At 42.6% G+C, this 21,162-nt stretch overlaps 1 protein-coding gene across 3 annotated transcripts in view; it reads right to left on the bottom strand.

Annotated features, from left to right (window-relative positions):
* ABHD17C (abhydrolase domain containing 17C, depalmitoylase) overlaps positions 1–21,162 on the bottom strand; it is a 51,878-nt gene that overhangs the window by 20,353 nt on the left and 10,363 nt on the right. For 2 of the 3 annotated variants that reach the window (XM_073304104.2, XM_073304106.2), the window contains exon 2: positions 19,250–19,282. The exons of the other annotated variant lie outside the window; for it this stretch is intronic. In XM_073304104.2, coding sequence (XP_073160205.1) covers positions 19,250–19,282 — 33 coding nt within the window. The remainder of the gene's footprint in view (positions 1–19,249; positions 19,283–21,162) is intronic. 3 annotated transcript variants of the gene reach the window in all.

Below are 21,162 nucleotides of genomic sequence, written 5' to 3' on the forward strand. Positions count from 1 at the left end.
GTAAAAAGTCCTTTTGTCTTCTTTTGCAATACAAGCTTGATTAGCATTTGTTTTAGAAGAATATGACACTTTCTGGACTTAATATAGGAAGACTAACAATGAGATAGCCAGATTCCACCTTCTATCTGTTCTGTACCGGTTTGTTTAAAACTACAGCTTTGGAGTTACTTTTTGCATTTAAGTAACTCCAAATTAATTAAGGTGCTCTGTAGTACACAAGCATATGACAGAAATCTTACGTTTTATTTATCATAGACAGGAAGCCTTTATTGGCAGCTAAAAATTATCTTCACTGACCACAGCATTAATAACTCACAAAAACCCAGCCAGCTACATTCCATTAGATATGCTTTATTGTAACCAGTGTACAAAATCTATACAACCCAGTCTCTGGAGTATATTTAAATAATCTGAGACATCAGAGGAGATGATGTTACTTTCACAGGGAACAAAGCCTACAGTGCTTTCTGGAATGAGGAATTCATTACTTCCCTTCCCAGTTTAATACTCTTATCCTTACCCTGTTTTATTTCTATTCGAGCTGCACACATTGCACTGAACGTTGTGTAATACAAAACAGTTGAGTAATATTCTGGTACACGCCTCACAAGGTGTCTGATTACAATGCCAGACAATTAGAAATCTGACAGTGCTTTTGTTGTTGCAGAAAGCCTTCACTTTAATACTCTGAATCCTAAACTCAGCAGCAGGAACCAAGAGAAAATGAGATGAACTACTGTCTCCAAAAAACTAGCTCTTATAAAAAGTTTGTTAGGCTATTAAGGAAAACAAAGGGAGTTTTATATATTTCAATGATCTTTTAATGCCACGATATAAAATGCTGTATATTATAAAAACAGATTTTAGACAACGTCAAAACAAGTCTATGCATCCCAGAACACTGTTACAAGAAAAGCAAGTGGGCCGTATCCCTCCAACAACATTAGAAGGTAATCGTAACAAACTAAATATAAGGCTTTACATTGCATGTGCAATCCGAGATGTACTCTTTCATAGCCATTTCTAAAATTTCAGTCACTTCAAAGTGGGAGAACCCTACCCTACTTCAAAGGCTGGAAGTCTTTATGCTGAGCCAGGGTATTTACAACATTCTTGCTCAGTTTCTCAAAGTTAGGCTGCCTTGGTCATTCAGGGTATCCCCTTGCATACCACCCTCAGCTCAGTAGTGGGAGATTGAAGGCTCGTAGGCCAGCAGGAATAAAGGTCTCCCCTCTCCCTGAAATCCCAATGCTCCTTTGCACCTTTACAGAGGAGCACTACATTATTCAATAAGTAATCTTATTCCACTCTCATTATCAGGGTATCTGGGTGCTTAGAGAATTAACTGAACAAGGGGATTAACATCTGTCAAGTGGGGTTTCCCTCTTCACTGTTCTGCTAAGGTAAAACAATGCATTTTCCTTCTCAAGAATACAGATACACTACACGTTTTAAGAGAAAGCAAGGCAGAAGTGCATTTTGAATTTATATTGGAAGCCTAAAAGCTTGAAAAATTAAGGCCAAGGCTAAGTCTGACAAGACTCAATAGGGAGCCGGCAGAGCACAGCAGTAGTATGCACTCAGCAACCTGTGTTGCTGATGAGGCAAGCTGCACCATTCTGTACCACATGTAATTCCCCCCTCTCCCCCCCACAGCTGATGGTTTCAAAGCAAAGTAAATTGCATTACAATAATCCAATCTGGAGTTGATCTACCCTTGATCATGCATATTTTTGTCTTCACTGCCAAGAATGGGATGCAGTTTCTAGCATTTGGAGGGAGCAAAATGGGTTCCTTGCAGATACTGCTATGTGAGAATCCAGCATCAGCCAGAAGTCTAAAGCAGAGTTTCTCAAACTGGGGTCCCCAGACACTACTCCAGGGGGTCCGTGGGCCCTGCTGATCAACTCCTCCCCCTGTTCCCCAGCGTGCAGGAGGCATTGGGAGGAAGGAAGAGGGAGGAGTGGGGATGAGGCCCACTCAGGGGAGGGGGCAGAATCATGTCCAGGGCCGCTAGCCCCACTGACCAACTCCTCCCCCTCCCTCCCAGTGCTTCCTGCACACCATGGAACAGCTGTTCCCTGGTGTGCAAGAGGTGCTGGGAGGTAGGGGGAGGCGCGGGGACGGAAAGAGGCAGGGGAAGAGGAAGGGCAAGGGTGGAGCGGGGGCAGGGCCTGGGGCTGAGCGGGTGGATTGGGGGGTCCGCAAACATTTTTAAAATCAAAATGGGGGTCCTCAGGTTGCTAAAGTTTGAGAGCCGCTGGTCTAAAAAGTGACCCCTAAACTATAGCCTGGCTTCCTGTGTGGAGACAGATCCTCTGCTGGTGGAGCCAGCACTGTAGCAACAAATTCTTCCAAGGGTTTCCCCTCTGTGCCAACAACCAACCTTTACCTCCTCATTTGTGGAAAGATCTCAGCCAGGCCCAGACAGGTGGGTGACTCTGCACAGCTCACTATAAGTACAATCACTAGGTGGGGACTGAAGTAGGCCCTGCCCAACATTTCACTATCCTATTGATGTCCCAGCAGTGCACAACTCCAGAAATCCTGATCACTTTTTGTGTCTACATTTCTTCTGCCTGGGGTTACCCTACAGACAGGAAACTATGCCACAGAACACGGAGACCCTCCCAGAGAAAGAAACACCTGGGATAGTCTTGGTCCCACCTAGTCCAGCAGCTGCAGCCCTCTCCCCAGTGAGGAGAGTGGAAACCTGAGGCAAGGTTAAGGCTAGAACATATGGGGGGAGGGGCAAATGACAAGAAAGGATAACATTTTGAAATATTCACGTCAAAAGTTATATCCGTTCCAAGTTTCTTTTCTCAGTTCCTCTCCCACTGCCCACCTGCAAGATTGGGTGGAGGAAAGCAGAGCTCCCTATTCCAAGAAATAAAATTAAAGACCTGCAAGATACGTGATACTGTGAAACGACTAATGAGACAATAATCATGGGCACGAGAGTCATTTCTCTAGGATTTCCAGCTCTAGTCAATTTCTTAAGTGCATTTTTTTTATTTTGTGCTCACAAAAAAAAGATTAACAGCCTTGGAGACTATAATCTTCAGATGTGTCTACAAAACAGGCACTGAACGCTTCACTTACTCAGTGTACCTCAACTCTGATCTAGGCATGAGTTGTAACTCAGTCTCCTTGCTCATTGAATTCTTAATTTCTGTTGAAGGCTTCAGTGAGTGATAATTGTGGAAGTGTTTTTTGTACTGTGTACATTGTCCACTGGGATCAGAATGTGATCACCAAACCTATTGTATACAGAGCAAGAGAATTTTTGGTCAAAGCCATCAGATTAGACCCCTGCTCTTACGTAACACAGTAGGTCATCTTTAATGTCCAGGAAAGATGGACAGGACTTTGAATCTTTTAAGTTTTCACCTGAAAAAAGTCACCCATTAAACTGCACTGAATGCAGTTTAAATTGCTCAAGAAGAACGTAGGTTTACATAAATCTGGCTAAAAGAAAAGGAGGACTTGTGGCACCTTAGAGACTAACCAATTTATTTGAGCATAAGCTTTCGCGAGCTACAGGTGCCACAAGTCCTCCTTTTCTTTTTGCGAATACAGACTAACACGGCTGCTACTCTGAAACCTGTAAATTTGGCTGCAATTTCAACCTATGGTCCCAGGGTATTTAGACATTTCAAATTGGGTGCTTAAATTAATTATTCACTCTGGCAAGGTGCTGGGCTTTCAGAAGCTTTTATCTAGGCTACCATTAGGCCTGTCTTGGTAGGCCTAAAGATTGTGGGTTTTTCAACTGCATTAGCTCAACCGAGTTAGCTTAGCACAACAGAAAGACCCTGCCAAGGTACAGGTTTAGGCTATGTCTACACCACAGATGTTACAACAGCACAGCTATAGAAAGAGAAGAGGTTTTTCCATTGTTGTAGTTAATCCACCCTTCTGAGAGGTGGTTAGGTCAAGAGAAGACTTCTAAGCCCTGTTGCAGAGATCACTGGTGCAGGTTGACTTAACTGTTTCTCAGGGTTGTGAATTTTTCAAACCCTTGAGCCACATAACTAGATTGACCCAAGTTTTAGGTGTAGACCAGGCCTAAGGGCTTCTCTTCACTGAAAAGTTAACTCGCGTGTTGACTCTAACTTGACTCCTTGTATCTAACTTGACACACACAAAAAATCTTTAACTAAAGCATTGTTGTGCTTTTTACTCAAATTGGCCAGCCCGAGAGGGAGCACAGGCCAGTGCTCAAGTGAGCACCACTTGTCAGCAGCTAACATGACCACTTTGCAGTGTGGACACAGAGTAATGCCTACTCACAATTCCCCCACATGTGAGCAGAAAGGACAGACAAGTTCTCCCACAATACAATGCAAAATAATTCAGAGTGCAACTCATCCTACCGCAGCACCAAGAATCCTGGGGTCTGGCCTCTGCCATCTTAGTGCTACACATGAGTGAGGCAGCATCAGTATGGACACAGCAGCTCGAGTGTTATTTCACAGTGTAGCCAAGAAAGGCTAACTCAAGATGTATAATCTGAGTTAGACCTGAGAAAACACATACCCTAACACACAGCTAACAGAACTTCCAACATGTCAGCCTGCATTTTGACAGGGCTTTTCATATGTTATGCTGACTCAACTGGGAAAAAAAACCCACGACAACCTTTTTTGCCAGTCAAGGCGGGGCGTAAGTGGCCAAGTCATGAAGTTAGCTAGCCAAAGCACACTAGTCACCTACTCCTTGTGAACTGTAGTGCTAGGCTTTAATGTTAACGTATATGGAATTAAACAGTGAAATTCAACCGTCACAGTGGACGGAAGTTTCAACTAAACTGTGAAATGTATTTGAAATTTCAAGCCTGTAGGTTTGTACAGCTAGTGTGTGTGTGTTAAATTTCAATGAACTAAAAGCGTATGAGCACTTCATGGAGCAAGGGACAGAAACAAAAATAAACTTAAAATCCTTCCTTGGATGACTGACTATCTCCTGCCAAGTAAAAACTGTAAATGAAGGGTGTGAAATGTTAAAGACTGTCAGAAGCCCAGCTCAGCAGCAGAGAGCTGTTCCACCTTCCAGACATAAAAAGTTAAATGGTTTGCCTAACTGGAACTAACCCTTTAGGGGCTGACATTACAAAGTTATTTTTATTTCCCATCTCCACCTATTATACGACAATTATAAGGCCCACAATCTGGAATGTATCATTCCACAGGACACAGAAGATGTAGACTGAAATCTGTAAAATGAGTGTGTACAACCAGTACATCATTTCTAGTAATGAATAACCAGTTTTATTTAAATTCTCCAAAAACACTTAACTTGAGACCCATCAAGTTGAGCATATTACTCTTTGATCCTGCACAGATTTATGCATGTGCTAAACTTTATGCAGATAAGCAGTCTCCATTGAACTCAAAAGCAACCACAGTCGTTTGGAACTCTTTCCTTCCTTTCACTCTTCATTTTTCTTTCTACCTGTTTGTTACGTCAGGCCTTTATTTTGGTTATAAAGTCTTAAAGGCAGGGATGTTTCTTCTAAACGTTCTACAAATCACATAATGAACTTTAGGATGCAATGAAAGAAATAGTGATAAATAATGCTAACTGATTATTTTAGCAAGATTTTATCAGTGACATTCGCAGGCTATTGAACTTGAAATATTTAGCACTTATGCAGCACTTTAACTTAAAAGTCCTTTATAAACATTAATAAACTAAGTGAAGTAGGTCTTTATGCACTAATGTAATAATAAATATGCAGCTGGAGAAACTGAATAAGATGGGTCTATGTCAGAGCCAGAATCAGAAAAAGTTCTACAAGTAGGTGGACAAATAGGCTACACGGCCTCCTTCCATCCAAAAGCATCAATGCAGCTCTGACAGGTTTCAGAGTAACAGCCGTGTTAGTCTGTATTCGCAAAAAGAAAAGGAGTACTTGTGGCACCTTAGAGACTAACACATTTATTTGAGCATAAGCATAAGCATCGGATGCATCCGATGAAGTGAGCTGTAGCTCACGAAAGCTTATGCTCAAATAAATTGGTTAGTCTCTAAAATGCAGCTCTGTCAGCTCATGATTTGTGGTTCACCAACAGTTAAAGATTTTAAAATTAAGGGTACTTAATATACTATAAATCAGTAGGGCCTGAGCTTGTGGATCCTTATGTGACATCGGTGCCTATGTATACAGCATTTAGCCTAACCATTCATCTCTTAATTGTTAAGAGATGCATGCACTTAATATATTAATATATTGGGGATTGATTAATCAGCCAACACTGGTTGTTGAACATGGTGAGCCAACTAGAAGCAAGTTTTTAATTAGGTTTTCACAAGATTATACATACACATGAATACAAGATCAAATAAAGTTACTAAATAAGATTAGATCTCTTTCTAAAAGATACGTTGGAGCTGAAACAAGTTTAGGGGCTTGATGCAGAAGCCACTTGGTGAAATGTTATGACCTGGGTTAGGTCATTCTTGCTAATCATAATAGTGCCTTCTGACCTTAAAATCTATAACCAAGTTATAGAAAAAAATCAAAGGAATGCGCAAGGTATCCCAAGAACTGGAGTGGGAAGGTACTGTCGTCTCGTGATTAAAGTGAGGAACCAAATCTGCCTCAGTGATGATCTGTCATATGAACCATGGGCAACTCACTTAACCTACATCTGCCTCCATTTCCCCACTCGTAAAATAATGTTTCACCACACCCCAGGGTTGAGGCATAATCACTTGCATCTAAAGTGCTTTGGTATCACTAGTTGAAAGGCACTCCACAATCTCCTTATAGTAAATTGGGTTTTTCTATCCAGGTACATTACTACTCACGTGCGGTTTAAAAGTGAAAAAGAACAAACTTTAGTAAGTACCGCAACACAATGAGCTTCGTTACAGTGAGGAGCTGTTCACACAAGTGTTTGCTTTGGAAGAGGTGGAAAATATTCGGAGCCTAACAGGGGAACACAGCCACTCTCCTTATGATTCTTTCCTGCCTTTTCTTGGCTATCCTTTCCCAGCTTGTTCCTTTTAGGGCATTGATTACATTCAAACAGAACATGTAAATGATACTGCCAAAGGAAGAAGATAGCCAGATGAATTCACAACTCTGGGAAAACAAGCTTTCAGGATTGGGGAGAACTAGAAAGGATTTTCCTATACCTTTATGGTAGCAAGGAAGTTTCCTAAGGCTGTGACTTCTTTGTTTCTGTCTCTCTCTTCCCTCCTTCCATTTTTATGTTGACATTTAAGTCCAAGCTATCTCACTTAGGAATCTTTTGTTTTGATGCTAAAATCCTTATATACAGAATTTCACCCAGAGTGAGTTTTTATAGCCATGTTATAATAAAAATGAAGCATTAAAATGGAAAGGTGATACAAATAGTGGATTAAAGTGTCTTTACAAACAAATGGACAGATAAGCATTCATCTTATTTTGATGCAAAACCTACCACTGATAGATCTTAACCACCCTATACGAGGTCAACTGCAGAAGAGCCCTTCCTTTGTATTAACTGTAGGTGAGGTGCTTATCTACAACTGAAGCACAAAGCAGGTAACAAGCATAGCTTCAGCAAAAATTGGGACATGAAGGCCTTCTGGATCACTTTTATCAATGTAAAATATTATTAAATGTAAAATATTTCATCTTTAAGCATCCCAAAATTCTTAATATTCTCTCTACATACACCTATGGTGGAAGGCAGCAATCAACTAAGTGCCTGCTACACAACAGAAGCAGGAGGGGAAATTTTGGAAAAGGACAGCGGGACAAATTCTTGCTCGTATGGAGTGGACAGTCGGATCTTTAATTCTCATGGAAAAGAGAGAGGTCTTTGGTTTTTAAGTTCTCATCTGATAGAATGAAAACTACACAGCACTCAGTTTATCACAGAACTGGAGTCAGGATTCCTGGGTGGTGGTCCCAACTCTGCCACCAGTGCACCATATGATCTTTAGCAAGTCATTTAACGTTTGGGTTATTTCCCCAACTATAAAATGGGGACAATATTTACCTAGCTCACAGGGAAGTTGAAAGGATTAATTCACTAGTATTTGTAAAGAGCTTTAACACTCCTGATAGTAAGCAGCTATAGCATTTTCTATCAAATATGAGCAACACTTCTTTTGAGGTGGGAAATCTACACTTATGTAATAGGTTGTTAGAAAAAGGAGAGTGATATATTGTTCTCCTTATCCACTGAGGACAGGGGGAAAATATGGGCTTAAATTGCAGCAAGGGAGATTTAGGTTAGACATTAGGAAAATTTTCTAACTGTAAGGGTAGCTAAGCACAGGAACAAGTTACCTAGAGAGGTTGTGGAACTGCCATGATGGGAGGTTTTTAAGAACAGGTTAGACAAACACCTATGAGGGATGGTCTAGATCAGTGATTCTCAAAGCTGGTCAGCTGCTTGTTCAGGGAAAGCCCCAGGCGGGCTGAGCCAGTTTGTTTACCTGCCGCATCCGCAGGTTCGGCCGATTGCGGCTCCCACTGGCCACGGTTCGCCGCTCCAGGCCAACGGGGGCTGCAGGAAGTTGCGCGGGCCAAGGAATGTGCTGGCTGCCCTTCCTGCAGCCCCCACTGGCCTGGAGCGGCGAACCACGGCCAGTGGGAGCCATGATCGGCTGAACCTGCGGACGCAGCAGGTAAACAAACCGGCCCGGCCCGCCAGGGGCTTTTTTTGAACCAGCAGCGGACTGGCTTTGAGAACCACTGGTCTAGATAACACTTCATCCTGCCTCAGTGCAGGAGACTGGACTAGATGACCTATTGAGATCCCTTCTGGCCCTACATTTCTGTTATTAAAACTGTCCAAGCCATACTAAATGAAACCCTCACCCAACAGCAACCAGCTGGAAAAAACCCAATTTCTTAGCTTGCTTAGGAAAAGTAGGCAACTGAGAATAGCACTTGGAGACAAGACAGTACGGGGGTTGACAATGTGAAGATCAAGGCACAGGAATGAACAGAAATCTTCCAGGTCTTTCTTCTCAGACAGTAGCCAAGCTGTTCTGGGAAACCATTCTTCCACCTCCAGGACCCTCACATTGGTGTCTTTCAAAGCTCAACTCAGGTGAAGGAGGTTGGGACTCAGCAGGGAGGGTCTGGGTGCGGGGGACTCAGTGGGGGATCAAGATGCTGGGGGAATGGGGGCTCAGTGGGATGGGGATCCAGGTGCAGCTGGTTGGGGGTCAGTAGGGTGCAGATCCGGGTGCTCATCAGGGTGCTCCAGGTGTAGGGGGATGGGGCTCATCAGGGGGGTTCTGAGTGCGAGGGAGGGGTGAGGCTCGGTGGGAGGATCTGAGTATTAGGGGGTCTGGATGCACGGGGGTTGGGCAGATAGGGGGACAGTACCCTGTACAGGGATCCTTCCCCCTGCAGCTGAGGAGCGATAGATGCAGGAAACTGGGGGGAGGGGAGTTTGCAGAGCAGCTGCGGGAGAAATCTGGGGGTGGGTCTGACCCCACACCGGATGCCATGCAGGGGAAAGAGGAAGTCCTGTCCTCCCCAGCCCAGCCAGGACCAGCAGCTGAGCCCAGCACAGGGTAGGAGTCACCAACTGTGTCTTCCCCAGTTCCGCCCTCTGCCCCACAGTGATTTACCTCTGCCGGCTGCCCTGGGCACCCAAAACATATTGCTGGGGACGGTCGCATAACCACTCTTGTGGCTTCCCTTTGCTTCCCAGTCAGAAAGTCACTTTTTTCTGTGGGGAAGCAAAGAAATTTGTGGGGGACAAACTCTGTGCATGTGCACTGGTGCAGAATTCCCCCATGAGTAATAAAATCTCCAGGGAATTTAGCTGAGCAGGTGCGATCTGCAGTTTTTCAAAGGCTTATTCTTTGGCTACATATGGCAAAAGGCACACCCTTGACACAAAGGCCCTCTCAACCCTGCAAAATATCAAGGCACTGCTCCAAATCATGGAGGTGCCAGAGCTTCTAAAACAAAAAAATGCCATGGGTATTTAACATAGGCAATATAATATTTTCCCAAGCCTCATTCTCAGAAATGTGGGAATCATTTTGGTTGAAGTTTTCCAAGAAATTCAGCTTCAGGCATACACCGGAATAGAAAATTTCAGCCCAAACAGTTAAGTTTGGACAAGTTATAAGCAACTGAAAACAAGGAACATGAATGGAAAATGTTGGACAACCTTTATTATAGTCCATGCTACCAGCCCCAGCTATAATACACAACCATACTAACAATCTAAACCTGTTTCTTGCCAGCAGGAAATTAAACATATTTGTTGCTCGAATATACTCATGGGAGATGTTCAACTACTATAGTGATGGGAACCAACATAAAAACCTGCATATATGGAATTGCAAAATATTCTATTCTTACTATCTTGGAAGGATGATGGGTTATCTTGCCTGTGCCAGAATATGAATCCATGGCCTCAGGGAGCCTAAGCATATGAAGCCATGCTTTAGACTACTAAGCTAATCCATGCAGCATTCTTTCCTACACTGGTTCTTTTAATGACCTCTTGGCATCTTAAATGTTTAGGCCCCAGTTACACTCACATACAAAAGTGAGACAGATTAAAAATTAGATTAAGAATCAGCAGGATTAGCAGCACCAGATGTTCTAGCAACAAACAGCAGGCTTTGGATAACTGGTTCAGAGCTTAAATCAAGTTTTCCAGCCAAAATGTTTTATCTTCACATACCCAGGAACTGATCTGTTTCTTTCAGTTAATATTTGGAATTGTGAATATTAGGAAGTTAACATCAAGTTGCTTGGCTCAAATGAAAGTGTTCCTGAAAACCGCTTTGTGATCTCCAGGCGCATGACAGCTTAACACTGGACAGAACAAATCAGTTACTAAAAGGCCAACAGGATTAGCATTTGCATTTGGTTGCTGGGCAAACAAGTTTTATACCACAAGTTTAATAATATAATTACATTACAATATCAGATACTAAACTAAGTATTAAACTAAATATAAGTTTAATTAAGAAAAGAAGTGATCAACAGAGCATTTCTTTTTGGCATGGAGCAGGTTTGGGGGGCGGGGTGTTGGGCGTTTTGCTGGAACATGCTGGTCTATAAATTTAGAAAGCGACTATGTTTCTTGGTAAGAAAATTCAGTCCTAAAACAAAATCCATGCACATTTGTTCTCTGTCCCCAGTTACAGCTCCTTTTCACTGTTTGAGCTATTACTGAGTAAAAGGTATTTTGCCAGTATAACTTAAAAATAAAGGGGTTTAAATGGTCAAGTAGCTATGCTGCCTACCATGTACTACTCCTGCAGCTACTGTATCTAGGTAACAGGACTGCCCTTAGTTCTGAAAGCAACTGGTGAAAGGTTTCACTGGTCAAATTTCTGATAATAGCATGTCTACCAATTATCATGCAGCTACTCCAGTAGCAACAGCACTGTCTGGCTCTAGCTCAAGGATTATTAATATATTTGCTTAAGTGGTGCACTCCAACAGATACTAGTCAGGAGGGCTGGAGGGCATAACATCAAAGGCTCTCCGTTTAAAGATACACTAGCATGGAACAGAAGGAATGGCAGCAGTTTTCTGCAGCTTCAAGTTGTTTGGTGTTCCCTCTAGTCCTATATGCCTGCCCTGTGCGGCCACCGAGGGGAGGATCTCCTCATGGACCCCCTGCTACACAACCCCCAGCTCCATGTGCAGGTGGCGAAGTCCCGCTCGGTGTGACAAAGGCTGGTCCTGGCAGAAGTCACCAGACTCAAAGACCTCCTGGACTACGACCGAGGAGACTGGCTGGATCCCCTGACGCTCGCTTAGCACATGGGGCTCTCTGGCCCTCATACTCCCTGGCGCATACTTCAGGAGGTGAGGGCCGCTTTACTGGCCACTGCTTGGGCCTACCTCAACCGGGTCCTGCAGAGGGCACCCCCCGCCCACCCTACACCCCAGGACCTCCGGACCTTTTCATCGGGCCCCTGCCCTGGGGACCCACCCAGCCATCCCACCCCTTCACCCTTCCGGACCACGCCAAGGAAACACCTGTACATGCTCATGCTCCACTCCCTTCACATCCTCACCCTCGTAAAGGTGGCGGGACCTCCTACCACTTCTGGAGGGTGAGGAACCCCAGTGGGCCAGCCTATATTCCACCCTGGTCCTAAAGCCCGCCAGGGATATCAGTTGGTGGCTCCTTCACGGAGCCGTGAGCACAGGCATGTTCTTGGCGCGATTCACCCCCATCCCAGACACCTGCCCCTTCTGAGGCGTGAGGGAGACCCTGGTGCATGTGTATCTGCAGCCCCTATTCTAGCTCCTCCAGAGCCTCCTGCTGAGGTTCTGGCTGCACTTCTCCCCACACTTGTTTATATTTGCACGCCCTATTGGTGGCCCCACTAAATCGTGAGACCTCCTCATCAACCTCCTCCTGGTCCTAGCCAAAGTAGCCATCTACAACACCAGAAGGAGGATGTTAGACAAAGGGGTGCTCTGCAACTTTGGGGCCTATTTCCACTCCTCCCTGGTCTCATGCATCTGGGCAGAGTTCCTCTGCGCGGCATCCGCTGGCTCCCTTGATGCTCGGTGTCCTCGCCAGGTTACTTTCATTTAGCCCTGTCACCTCACTCCTGTCCCTGTAATATCTTTAGTTATCCCCCGTAATTCATTGAGATCTCAGACCTTGTGGATCCTCCCCTTAGGTTGGGGAAGGTCCTTTAGCAGTGGGTGGGCTCCACCCACCCATTTCTAGGATCCCAGCAGGCTGTGATTCTAACAATCTAAACAGGCCTAGTACTTGGGTGGGGCATCTCTGTGCAACAACGGGATGTTACAAGAAGCTAGCATTAGCAGTTCTATTCAAGTACCACTCATTTACACCAGCATGTCATTAAGCAGCCTTGTGCTGTTAGAAGTTACCAACTCTTGAATAAGAACTAAAATTGAAATCTTGATAATTTTTTAAAAGTGAAATATACCATGTCACTTTTTGAAAGAGTATATGCACTAATGTCCACAAAATAGCCACATTCCACCTTGGGGAAATACACTCTCCCTATGCATATTCTCTGTGGTTTCAATTAAATAATGGACTCACTTCTAGAGCCAAGCTGTTGCTGTGCACACATTTAACCCCAGAGGTGGCTGAATTTCAGTGGTGGGTGAAGAACTGTTTCTTTCCTCCCTTAGCACAATGGGCGCCTTCAGGGTGAAAGGCACAATGGAAGTGTTGCAACAGCATCTCCTTGTACAGACACCATGAGTGGCAGAGATGTATACAGTGTGCCTATGCTTTACCACAAAACTCAGAAAGAAGAGGGGAGAATAGCTGGTTAATTCCAGTAGGGAAAGGAAAAGAGCTAAATTTAACTTAACAGATTCCTTTCCCTGAATTAGCACTGTTTTCAGAATAAAACCCATTAGTGAGAATTACTGTGACTGTCCCATTAGAGAGACAGAACATCCTGGGTTAAGTCCCTGCAGCTGCTGACCCATGACTGATTTAGAACTGGATCCAGAGGAAAAGCATCCCAGATGCATACCCAAAAGTCCTCGATTCATTGTGAAAGTTGTTAAATTGAAGCATATTTAAGAAGAGTTTTCTGGGAGGAGAGGAAAGATTAAGTGGGACAGAGAGCTGGACAGTTCCAATCTAGGTCAGTAGTGTGCACTCAGTGGCCTATGTGAAATGGATTTGAGGTCTCAGGTCCGCTCTGGTGGAAAGGTGCCCAATTAAATTTGTATTTGGCACAAGCTGGTGTCCTTGTTGGCATTTTCTGCACAGAAGTAAAGGACCACAGAGACTGAACAACAGTCTCAGCTCCTAAAGGCGGTCTCTCTTTTACCATTTTCAAAAGTGCTCAGTGGTGGCGTAACTCTGAACTCACTGAAGTCAATGGTAAAATGCCCACCCTCTTCAATGGGAGCAGGAGCTCGGCCAATACTGAGTGCTTGTGAAAATGCTACCACTGACCATAAAACTTCAGATAAGTGACATTCGAAAGAAGGCCACATTTTTCTTTTAAGCCACCTCTCATTTGGCTTTCAAGCCAAGAAACAATTCTGATGGAATTTTATTTAAGAGGAAGCAATTGTATTTGATTCTGTATTCCTTCAAAGTGAGGATCCTCTATATTTGTACTACATTTTAGTAGAGATCTTAAGAAGAGGCTGTAGAACTCCTATATTATTGGTTTTGCAGGTCAGGGGCTTTTCAAATGAACATTTTTCAAATAATTGTCCAGAGGGAGCTCAGGGAAGGGGTCAGAGGGTTACCATATTAGAAACTGTAACAAGTGGCTACAGGTTTACTGTAAATGTAAACCTTACAGTATACTGGCCAAATTCCAGACAAGCCACAACTTGCTATTTTAACTACCTTACTGACATCTCAAAGGGTGATTCTAGTGTCAGTAGTTTCCTGCAACGTATGAAGAGTCACAATGTAATTATTAACCAGTCTGAGGCAAAGGTCATATGCACGTAACTAGTGTACATAAAAATAGCAGAACTGGTGTTGAAACAAAGGGACCTCTCCATGTAACAACTTAGAGAGCTATTCATGAAGTTAAACTTGAAATAGAACATTCATACCTAGATTGCTACAACAGTAGAGTTCTGCTACGAGTTTAGCAACATTAAGGCTCTGACTTCAGTACAAAAAATAAGTGAGTTTTTATATCACGACAACTAACTTGATGTAAAATAGTTATTCACACAAGGAACAGATAGATTTTACCATGGTGTAGCTAGTTGAGTTCAACTCAGAATCCCCACCTACCTGGGGTTTACCCCTATTAGTTATACTGAGCTAAAAGCTACCTCTGCCTAGTCTCAAGGATTTTACATCAAGTTACCCATCTCAATGTAAAGCCACACTTTTGGCAGTGAAGACATAGCCATAGTGAATGAAGAGTATGCCGAAGCAGAATTTTCCAAATAAGCCCTCTAAAGTCACGCTTGAGAAACAAGAGAAAGAATTTAGAAAGCAGCCATTCATCTCAAGCTTTTTTTGCGCTTCATATTACATTATCTGCAATGGATTGCGCAATCTAGTACTCCAAGAGAGACATATTCCACTTGAGAGAAAGAAGTTTTTATTTCTTTCTGAAACTTTTGTACCCATTCTTTCTGTAAGTAACTTCTGAGATACTATAAAAAGAAAAGGAGTACTTGTGGCACCTTAGAGACTAACCAATTGGTTATTGGTTAGTCTCTAAGGTGCCACAAGTACTCCTTTTCTTTTTGCGAATACAGACTAACACGGCTGTTACTCTGAAACCTGAGATTACTATAACTCCCTAGTTAGTGGATGGGTCATTACACAAAGCAAAACTATTTCCCCATGTTTATTCACCCCCTCCACCCCCACTGTTCCTCAGACGTTCTCGTCAACTGCTAAAAATGGCCCACCTTGATTATCACTACAGAAGGTTTCTCCCGCCCCCGTGCTGGTAATAGCTCACCTTAAGTGATCACTCTCTTGTTACAGTGTGTATGGTAACACCCATTATTTCATGTTCTCTATATACATAAATCTCCCCACTGTATTTTCCACTGAATGCATCTGATGAAGTGAGCTGTAGCTCACGAAAGCTTATGCTCAAATAAATCTGTTAGTCTCTAAGGTGCCACAAGTCCTCCTTTTCTTTTTGAGTATTTTCAAAGTGTCTATTTCCAGGCTGTGCACTGGACAGGATTTTGTACACAGTTTCACTGTTTGTTGCTGGCGGACTCCCTCCCTCCCCCAGGCTCTTCAAGAAGGTGTTTACCACCAATAGCTAAACAGAACCTGATCCAGAAGCAGGCACTTGTGTGCAGAGAGAAAGGGAAGGTGGAGGAAAGTCTTATGATGTGAGCAAAACCCCTTCAACCAATCCTATTTAAAATTAAAAAGGAATTTTTAAAAAAACCTCAGAACATGCCATTTAAAGGGTGCTCTGTCAGAAAAAAAAGATTTTGGAAGTTAGTTTCAAAAGATTCAAGTTGAGTGTCCCATTACACAGCAATCCAAATTATTTTTTATTTTGTTGCAAATACAAATAAAATGGATCTACCATGTAACAGTGAATTTGATTTAGCAGTCATAACATGTTAACATCTGAAGTAGTTTTCTGTTAAAGTCATCACTGGAGAGTTCCTAGGTGACTATGCATGCCTTGCAAAGGGAAGCTTGCCTGACACAGATGCATGCAGCAAGGGGGTCAAAGTTTCTAATGCAGAATTTCAACAAGTAAAGCTCAAACATTCTGCTGGCCCAAAGTCTTCCTGGAAACAGAAGCCCCCTCACAAATAAACCAAGGTGTCTGAAGAAAATCCAATGGATTTCACAGAGGAAAGTGAAAAACCAAGCTTATAACAAACTGAACAGTAAGATTTCAGAGTAGCAGTCTGTATCCGCAAGAAGAAAAGGAGGACTTGTGGCACCTTAGAGACTAACCAATTTATTTGAGCATAAGCTTTCATGAGCTACAGCTCACTTCATCGGATGCCTGTAGCTCACGAAAGCTTATGCTCAAATAAATTGGTTAGTCTCTAAGGTACCACAAGTCCTCCTTTTCTTTTTGAACAGTAAGAATTTACCAGAGAAAATGCATTGAGATTAAGGATACTCTAAATTCTTCCCTCTGCAGTCTGAGGTATTCTTAATTAATGAACTCATCTGGACTCAAACCCATGTGGGAGTTTCCTAATTTGCAAATAATTATTTTGTTGAACGGTTACAAAAACACTTCATGAACTGCAAGGATTCTCCCACATTCAAATGCTCATCTCAGCTAACTGCTACGGTACTAGCAGGAATAAAGTTATTGGGCCAGATTTTGCCATTTTAGTACAACTACTTTCTGCCTTTGCATGATCTGGTCTTAAAGCCCACATATTCAGCCCTAGGAGCCATATTCAGCCCTAGGAGGCTCACTCCAGTGCAAAGGGAAGACCTTCTGGTGCTATAAAGCCAATTTAGAATCTCTTATGCCACTCTTCTCCCACCCCCTGCCCCTTCCCGCCACCATATACTACTGCCTACATAGCTGGGAACAGGGCTTATTTGTGCCAAGGCTTGCCAGGGCTGAGCCCCAGCACTTCTAGACTTGGCAGTTCATAGCCCTGGTACCTCTGGGTTTGCCGCATCAATTATGAAAGGGATAAATTGCTTGAGCCCCAGCACCTTTCATTACAAATTAAGCATTGGATGTGAAAGAGGGACATCACCAGGACACCACTGCGCTACACAAACTCATCTGTTTGTGTGCACCTTTCTGGGATTGTTTGTGGCCAGCCAAAACTAGGGCAGCTTAACTTAATGCCCAAGGGACCTGCTTGGCCAACAGCAGCAGGAGGAACAGGGTAATACAAGCTTTACGCTCCTTCCCAGCACCTAAAACTTGCATTGTGTTCCGCTCCTCCCACTGGGCAATTCTATATTGAAAAGCAACTTTCTTGTCCCTCAAATTACATCTGAAAACTGAGCAAACTTGACAGAAATCCTGCATTTCAACTGCTAGCCCTGCAAACAACCTGGAAGCTGAAAATCAAGCTGGGTTCTTTGCATGCAAGAACAACAAAACCCCAGTTTGACTATCAGATGCCAGGTTGAGAAGGACAGACTGGCAGTCAGGGGAAACATTTCTCTTGCTAACTGAACAAATCTGATATGGCTGTAATTGATCCAAGGACATACAGACCCTGCCCCATACCCCTTTTTTACAAGCAATTTTCAGAATAGGCATGTACTTAAGAAAACTGATGCCACATTGTATCACTTACAATTGTTAATTTGCCTCAAAGTCTCTGGTCATTAATCTAAAAAGGAAAGAGCAACAGTTAACACAGGAGATGAAAGAACCACCATCTGCTCCTGAAAATTGCTTATTCACAAACAGTTCCCATTCAGCACAACAATTAATCACAACTGGAATGCTAAACTTGCTACTCTCTCCTCCACTCTCACATCAAGTTCAAGTTCTCATCCTCACGTCAAGGCCCTGCACTTGTCCACCTGGTCTCCATCTCCATTGATTCCCTCTGCCTGAACTCCTCCCAAATTCTTCTTGTTTCTTTCTACTGCTCCCTTCTATCCCTCCAACCATCCTCTCCATTCAAATCCCTCCTTTTAATTAATATGTAAATTCCACAATTCTAGCACTGGAGATTTTTCCAGACACTGGACCTGATCATCTTGTGCATCATGCTAGTGTTCTGCAACCTGTGCAAGCTCCATAGGCAAAGGACTGTACACTGACAGCACTCAACTAATGAGCTTTTTACAGCAGTCACTCAATATTTTGCATCATACAGCAGGATGTTGAAGTTGCCATGAGACGGATAGTTGTACTATCTTAAGTACAATTCCCCACATAATGCCTAATGAAGAGCTTTAGCTCAGCTATGTATCAGATATGTATTAGATACCTGTAAGCTGCTCCAGGGATTCAGCAGTTTGATTTTAACTGATTGACAAATTTGGGGAAAAATTTTTTCCCATGGAGTAGCATGATATTTTTCCAAAATGCATAAAACACACATATATGCTATAAGTCTAGATCTTCCATCCTTTCTTATTCAGAACATCCTAAAGATAAAATCAGCAGTCAATATTTCAAGAAGTTAATGTAAAGTGGCCACAGATACACACTGTACTCAATTGTGAGAGCTGTACATGCCACACTAAAGAGATTCTGTCAAACATATGGGGCCTAATCTTGCAAATTGATGAGTGCCTTCAACATCTCTGGACTCAATGGCAGTTAAGGATATTCGCAAGAGTTAGGTTTCAGAGTAGCAACCGTGTTAGTCTGTATTTGCAAAAAGAAAAAGGAGTACTAGTGGCACCTTAGAGACTAACCAATTTATTTGAGCATAAGCTTTCAGCTGTAGCTCACGAAAGCTTATGCTCAAATAAATTGGTTAGCCTCTAAGGTGCCACTAGTACTCCTTTTCTTTTATCGCAAGAGTTACTCAACATCCAGAAAGAAAAAAAAAGGCAGTTTTTTTTGTGACTCAGAGGCCAAACAATGCTGAGTATGGGCACTGGTATGTTAATTTAAACTGGCACAAGAATCACTTCATTCATGAGCTCTCTCAACTTCTCCCAAACACTGCCTTGAAACGATTCATCTTTACCTGTGGAGGAAGTGCTGGTTACTCATTAAATGGATCACTGGCTTGAGAAAAACAATGTTCTTTAACCACCCATTTATTAGTGTTTGCACAGTTCTGAGATAGGTACATTCTTTGCTGGGTGTAACTCAAACTTTACAGACTAATTTTCTGCTGATCCTCTTAAAACAAACTTGCAAAAGGGTTTAAGGTGAAAATTACCGTAACCACACGTCCCGGCTTTCCTGTGGCAATCTAAAATAGAATTTAAAACAAAACAAATTAAAGCAAGCTGGACTCCACAAGGCAGGTGCCATCAACATCTCCTTTAAACTACTGTATACTTAAGCAAGGAAGTCATTAAAAGAATCTTAGAATTGAAATGGACTTAGCTAGGGAAAAAAATAAACTTGTTTCCTTTAGTCTACTCAGTCTTTTAAAGTCCATTTACTCAAACAGTGTCAAAGTTTGCCCACAAAGTTTGCTGACAGTTGACCCATATTTCTGTTGTAGTTGTAACATTTTCCCCCATATAATTTATTCATGACATGTATACCCTTGGTTCCCTGAAGTCCCAGATAACATTACTAATTGTGTTTTACTTGACTGCACAAGTAACGAGCTACTGGAAACTTAGCCTAGCACTTAAAGACACACCATGGTAACTTGGAGTGCTGGGGGGTGCACTTTTATATTTAAAAAAAAACAAAAAAAAACACCCAATTGTGCCTACTTCACACTGATCTAAATGCTTCCCGTAGTATGCACTCATCAGATCTTGCAAGCCAGCATCTTTAAGGCAGGTAATGGGCAGGTAGAAAAGTATCCAGAGAGATCACGTACCTCCGAAAAGGAGAAAGAATGGTTTTAGCCTTTCCCTTTCTCAAATATCTCATGGTACTTAATCTACTACATGGCACTGAAAGCAGAAGAATACCTTGAGTTCCTAAACACGGATGTGGGCACACTTCATGACCACTTAGGGTATGTCTACACTGCACCTGGAAGTGAGCACCCATCCTGAGTAAACAAACACACTTGCTCCGCTCGACCTAGTATGCTAAAAATAGCAGTATGGACATTGTGCCACGAGCAGCAGCACTGGCTAGCCGCTCTAGCATAAACCCACCTGACCACTGGGTTTGTACTTGGGCAGCTAGCTCATGCCATCACCCATGCCACAATAACCACACTGCTATTTTTACCATGCCAACTTGAGAAGAGCATTCGCCCAGCCTGCACTGTAGAGTTCTTTATATCCAGTGCTGTAATTAAGTCAGAACTATACCCCAGAACCTTTTATGATGAGAGGGTAAACAAAAAACTGATATGTCCAAGTTTGGACAGCTGAATTTTAAGACTGTTTACACCCAAGACAACTAAAAAACAAAAATCAAATTTTATTTTGTTGTCCATATCAACAAGAGTAGCTAAAAACAAAGCTAATTTAAAACTATTCTTGGCAATGAAATATATGGAAATTTAGCTTCCAAGTCTGCTTTGGTCTTACAGTCCTGACATCAGTGACAATTTTTGCTAAATGTTACAATTTTACTAAAGACAAAAAGCAATCTACATAACGTGACACCTAAATCTGATGCACAAAGTTATTAAAAATGTTTACCAGAATACCAGGGGCAGCTATCTATTTGTCTGTGGCATGCTAATCATTTGCATTAACATATGTTCGTTGTGCAGTTAGCTGTATAATACATTCCTGCACAAAGTAACATTACCCTATTTTGCAATCATATTTTTGATCAAATTTGCGTTCCATGTGATTCTAGTTGCACTGTTCACCAGGATATATGGGCATACTTTCAAAATTTTAGGGGGAAAAAACCCCCCACCATTTCTCCAAAAATAAAGAGTGTACATTACATAACCGCTTGCAGCCCTCATACCATAATCTCCTTAAAAGGGCCAAAGATAGGAAATACCACCCAGTAAAATCCAAGAGTCACGCTGAGAATGCTTGGGAAAAATTCCAAATCCAAACAAATTTATGAAGACTCCAGTTTATGAAGTCAGATTCCAAGGAAGTGTATGTAGAGCAGGTAGATGCCAAAAGAGCCAGCAAAAAATAGTTTTTGAACTTTTGCAAACCATATTAAGGAATGAAGGAACATCATACT

The sequence above is a fragment of the Lepidochelys kempii genome, chromosome 10, assembly GCF_965140285.1.
Source record: "Lepidochelys kempii isolate rLepKem1 chromosome 10, rLepKem1.hap1, whole genome shotgun sequence".
Taxonomy (NCBI): Eukaryota; Metazoa; Chordata; order Testudines; family Cheloniidae; genus Lepidochelys; species Lepidochelys kempii.